Source organism: Pollachius pollachius (assembly GCF_949987615.1).
Source record: "Pollachius pollachius genome assembly, chromosome: 20".
NCBI classification, from domain to species: domain Eukaryota; kingdom Metazoa; phylum Chordata; class Actinopteri; order Gadiformes; family Gadidae; genus Pollachius; species Pollachius pollachius.
In genome coordinates this window covers 15,800,913-15,805,281 of record NC_136953.1, presented here as the reverse complement: position 1 = coordinate 15,805,281, position 4,369 = coordinate 15,800,913, and the positions used below count along the sequence as shown (strand labels likewise).

Genomic DNA, 4,369 nt, shown 5'->3' with positions numbered 1-4,369 from the left:
AGCCGGTGTGGGCCTATATACGTTACCACCAGCAGCACCTTATAATCGCCTTTTGTCTTTTTTATACTTTCCTCGGCCACGAGAGGCGAGGCCATGGGTGGCGCTTAAAGCTGCCCTACTTGGTGCCCGGGGTGCGGGCTAATGCAACACGGGGGAAACACCGCAGCTTTAATCTGAGCATGCTTTGGTTGAGCTCGGAGAAAAGCCAGGGGCTCAAATACATTTAGCAGCGGGGTCAAACCTTCCTCGTGACAATCACTACAGCGTCCTCATCCCCGTCCCCGTCCCACGCCGTCCAATCGCTCGCCTCCGTTGTACCACCATCACCGCACACACGCACACACACACACACACACACACACACACAGACACACACACGCGCACCAAACGTGGCCGCGGCCCGTCCTGCACCATCAGCGGTCCGTAGCGATCGGACGCGATCGGACGGAGAAAGGCCCGTGACGTCCACGATCGCCGCTGCCGTGGCAACTGTCTGCGTTTCGAGCGACACCTCCCGCAAACCCCCCCTCCTCGCGCCAGCCAGCCCCCCTCCCCCCCCCGATGACTAGCATATGGCGCCCGACCAGGAGTGCGGTGCGTGAAGGCGTCGCTAATGAAGACGGATGATGGGGGGGGGGGTGGGCGCCCAGATTCCTTACGAGCGCCCGGTGAACGCGATCATTTATTTATTCGTTTCCTCTCTTACCTGGCGACCGCCGGTTCAGGCTTTAATCCAGAGCTTCGGTTGGCCCCGGCAAAAGGCCCTGCCCCGTTCGTCCGCCTGCCCACCCACCCACGTGCCCCCCCCCCCCCCCCCCTTACCCGCTCAACGCCTGCTTCCTGCTACCGATGACGTTTCCGTTGACCTTTGACCTTTGTGGTGGTGGCGTGGCGCAGGCGCCCGGGAGAGGAGCCCCGCCCCCCTCCTCGTCCCCACGGACGTCCCCACGGTCGGTGGGGACGGTGAGTGTGTGTGTGCGGTCAAACGTTTAACGGGCGTTGTGTGTGTGCCGCCGCCCCTTTTTTTTTTGGGGTCTGCCGTCGATAACGACGGCCCGCGGCATAATGGCTGTAATTAGGCATCTTCACTGCTGCAGCCCCCCCCGCCCCCTACCCCTTCCCCCCCTTTTATTTGACCCAGACCCCCCCCCCCTTTCCTCCCCCTTTCTTTCCCGCCTCTGCCTCCGCTCTCTGTTTTGTCGTTGGTTGCAAGCTGCCCAAATGCCATGGCATTTTGGAAATGTGAGGCGAAATTCCGCCTGCTGACATTCAGAAACTTCTGCCACGTTCCCCTCTAAAGAACTGTGTCCGTGCGTGTGTGTCTGTGTCTGTGTGTGTGTGTGTGTGTGTGTGTGTGTGTGTGTGTGTGTGTGTGAGTCTGTGTGTGTGCACGTGCGCTCTGTATCCGCGTGGTCATAAATATGGATGCGGGGGTGCATGCAGCGAGGAGGCTGGCGTTGTTGTTGTTGTGTTTTCCCTCCTTTTCTCTTTGACTTCTCCTCCTCCTCCTCCTCCTCCCCGCGTTTGCAGGGGGCAAGGTGGAGGCTAGCTCCGTGCTTTGTGCAGTCCTTAACCTTTTTTGACTGCACACGTCCACAAATATGGGTCAGTAATCCCCCAAAGTGCAGGCATATTCCCGCAAAGAGGCAGAACTAAGCTGTTTTCATCGCACGGACGCCGGGGCCGTCACGCCCGCAGCCCTCTTGTCTGAGACGCGCGGGCTGCGTCTATATTTAGACTGTTGCCATGGAAGTACAGTTCAGTCCGTTAAGTAATTGAAATAAGTTTCTCAATTGACCTGATGGCCTGGAACCCGGTGCGTGTCTCCCGAATGCGGCCGTTAATAACGCTAAGGACAGTAGTGATGGTCTGTGGACTCTGCTCAGCGCTCGCCTTCTCACGCGATACAGTTGTGAAGAATTGTACAATTCTTCACAACTGTACAATTGTATTTCTACAGCCCTTAATCACCGGTGCAGTCTCAAAGGGCTTAACAGGCCGTGTGTTTAAGACCCCCCCCCCCCCCGACCCTAGCCCCCCAGAGGGCGAGAAAAAACTCCCTCAATCAGCATGGAAGAAATGTTGAGAAGCAACAGGCAAATATGCAGCCTCGTTTCTCCGTCCTTAGATATTGCCTTACTGTATAAAAGGCTTATTAGGGTCTGCGGTTGTGAAGGAAGTCCTCAGAAGGGGAATTCAAAATGTTGAGTACTGCGTTAGGCCTGATTTACATGGAGCCAACAACGTCTACGTTTGACATGAAGGCGAACTCTGACAAATGGAAGAAGATGCTTTTTTAGCGCAATGCTAAGATAACTTTTATACAGGGCGGGAGCCTTTGAAGGGAGTACCTTCCTAAGACAGGTTCCTATAATATAAAACATTCAGTAGTGGATTTAGCGGTCTTGAGCACCGCCATACATTTATTTTTATATATATATCCGTATCTATATATATACAAATCTATGTAACCACGGTGAAACAACAAACCAGTGTGAAAAGCCCAATTCATGGCGTAAAGCCAAATATTAATAGTACCTAACAGTAATAATACTTAACTGCAATTATCGATTCTTGGCGTTACCTATTCATGATTAGACCATAAACAGAATTTTCATGGCATTGTCTTCCACCATGGTTCCCCCTCGACGGACATAATCCCTGTTTTATAATCTGGGCTCAGTTTTTCAAAAGTAACCCAGTGGGATATCGGATCACGGAGAAAAAGAGGGATTCCGAACTAAAATCAGATCATGTAATCCGATCTTACATTTCGGTTTTTCAAACTTTGAACTCGGTTTGGGATCTATTTGTTCCAAAAAACGGATTATCCTGATCCCATCGGAAGGGTGGATTCAGTTGGTTATCCTGAAATTTGGTATTTGGATCACAGTGATCCAATCCAATGTTCCTTTAAAAACTGGCATAAAAGTAAGATGGCTCAGGTGATCCTGGATAGCAAAACATGGGATTTACAAATCCGGATCAATTTGATCCAGATGACATTTTTTGAAAAACTGGGCCCTGATGACCAATCACACCCCTCCCCTTCTGTGGTCAGGTGACCAAACAGGAAGTGGCCGGGCGTCGTCGGGGCGGTGCCTCGCCGTCGACAGCGGCCCCGCCACGGATGGCGCCGGCGGGGCGGATGAAGCCGACCGCGGTGGCGCCACGGCAACGCTGGCCGGCCCTGAGGTCCAGCAGGGGGCGGAGTCCCACTGCGGCGTGATTGACAGCCGAGCGTCGGAGACAGCCACGCTGACAGAGGAGGAGGAGGGGCTTGTGGTCGAGGGAGTGGTGGAGGAGGAGGAGGAGGAGAGGGAGGAGGAGAGGGAGGAGGAGAGGGAGGAGGCGGTGGAGGAGGGAGAGGAGAGGGCGGTCGTGGCGTTGGTTGTCCCCGGCGACCGCGACGGAGAGGGGTCACGCGAGGACGCATCCGGGAGCCAGGAGGAGCCCCTCTCCACCTCCTGCTCCTCCTCCTCCTCCTCGCTCCTCTGCCAAGAGGAGGAATGGGGTATTCACTGCCCATCGCGCCAAAGGGACTCCCGCCCCAACAACAGCCTGGTTTAGACCCTGAGACTAACCAGAGGTCCTGCTGTCACTACGGCCGTTTTGTCTTTTATTTATTTATCTATTGTTTCCTGGGGATTTCTAGCTTGTTACCAACAGTTCGGTCGGCTCACGTTTTGACCCATTCGGGGAAAGATACTTCATGCTACACAAGTACATGCGTAGCGTGAACCTATGCCAGCTGTCGCTGGTACTCTGCGTTAGTTTTATGCGTCTTTCGTGTACTAGGCCTCTCCCTGGGCCTTAAGTACGCTTGCCTTGATGGTGCAATACCAACAGAAGTCACAGGGGGGCTAGTATAGTATATCAGATCCTGTGACGTGGTGCGAGATGGAAACAGGAAACGGAGAAGAAGGAGAATTACACAATGGCAGTGGATTTTAAGATATATATATATATTTTTTTTTTAAGGGTTTATTATGCCTCCAGGTGTGAGTGTGGTTAGCCGTTTGTAATGGCTAATCACACACAAACCAGTGGCACAATATCACCCCTTTAAAAAAATACATGTGCAAGCCGGTTTGCGATTCCAGCCATCTGTAGGATGTGATGTTTCCACTGCCCCATGACATGTCTACAAGATGGACTAGTAGACGTTCTAGTTACCTGTTCCTAACCCGAGCGAGAAAGAACCTAAACAACACAGAGGTTCATCCGAGAGAGCGTTAAACTTCCATTCTGACATAAAGTACACAGTGGAGTACGGGAAAACTTATGCCAGTTTAGTGTTCGCGTACGTACACAATCGTTCACGTACCACAGTGGAATGCGTGGGGGCCTTTACACCCAGGCCCGTATT

The 4,369-nt window shown here is 53.1% G+C and overlaps 1 protein-coding gene across 1 annotated transcript in view; it reads left to right on the top strand.

The window, feature by feature from the left end:
* Positions 1-4,369, top strand: part of ccdc149a (coiled-coil domain containing 149a) — a 14,122-nt gene that overhangs the window by 9,404 nt on the left and 349 nt on the right. The window contains exon 11 of the mRNA XM_079757890.1: positions 3,062-4,369. This exon is cut by the window's right edge and continues 349 nt beyond it. Within this exon, the coding sequence (XP_079614016.1) occupies positions 3,062-3,570 (509 nt within the window). The 3' untranslated portion in view covers positions 3,571-4,369. The remainder of the gene's footprint in view (positions 1-3,061) is intronic.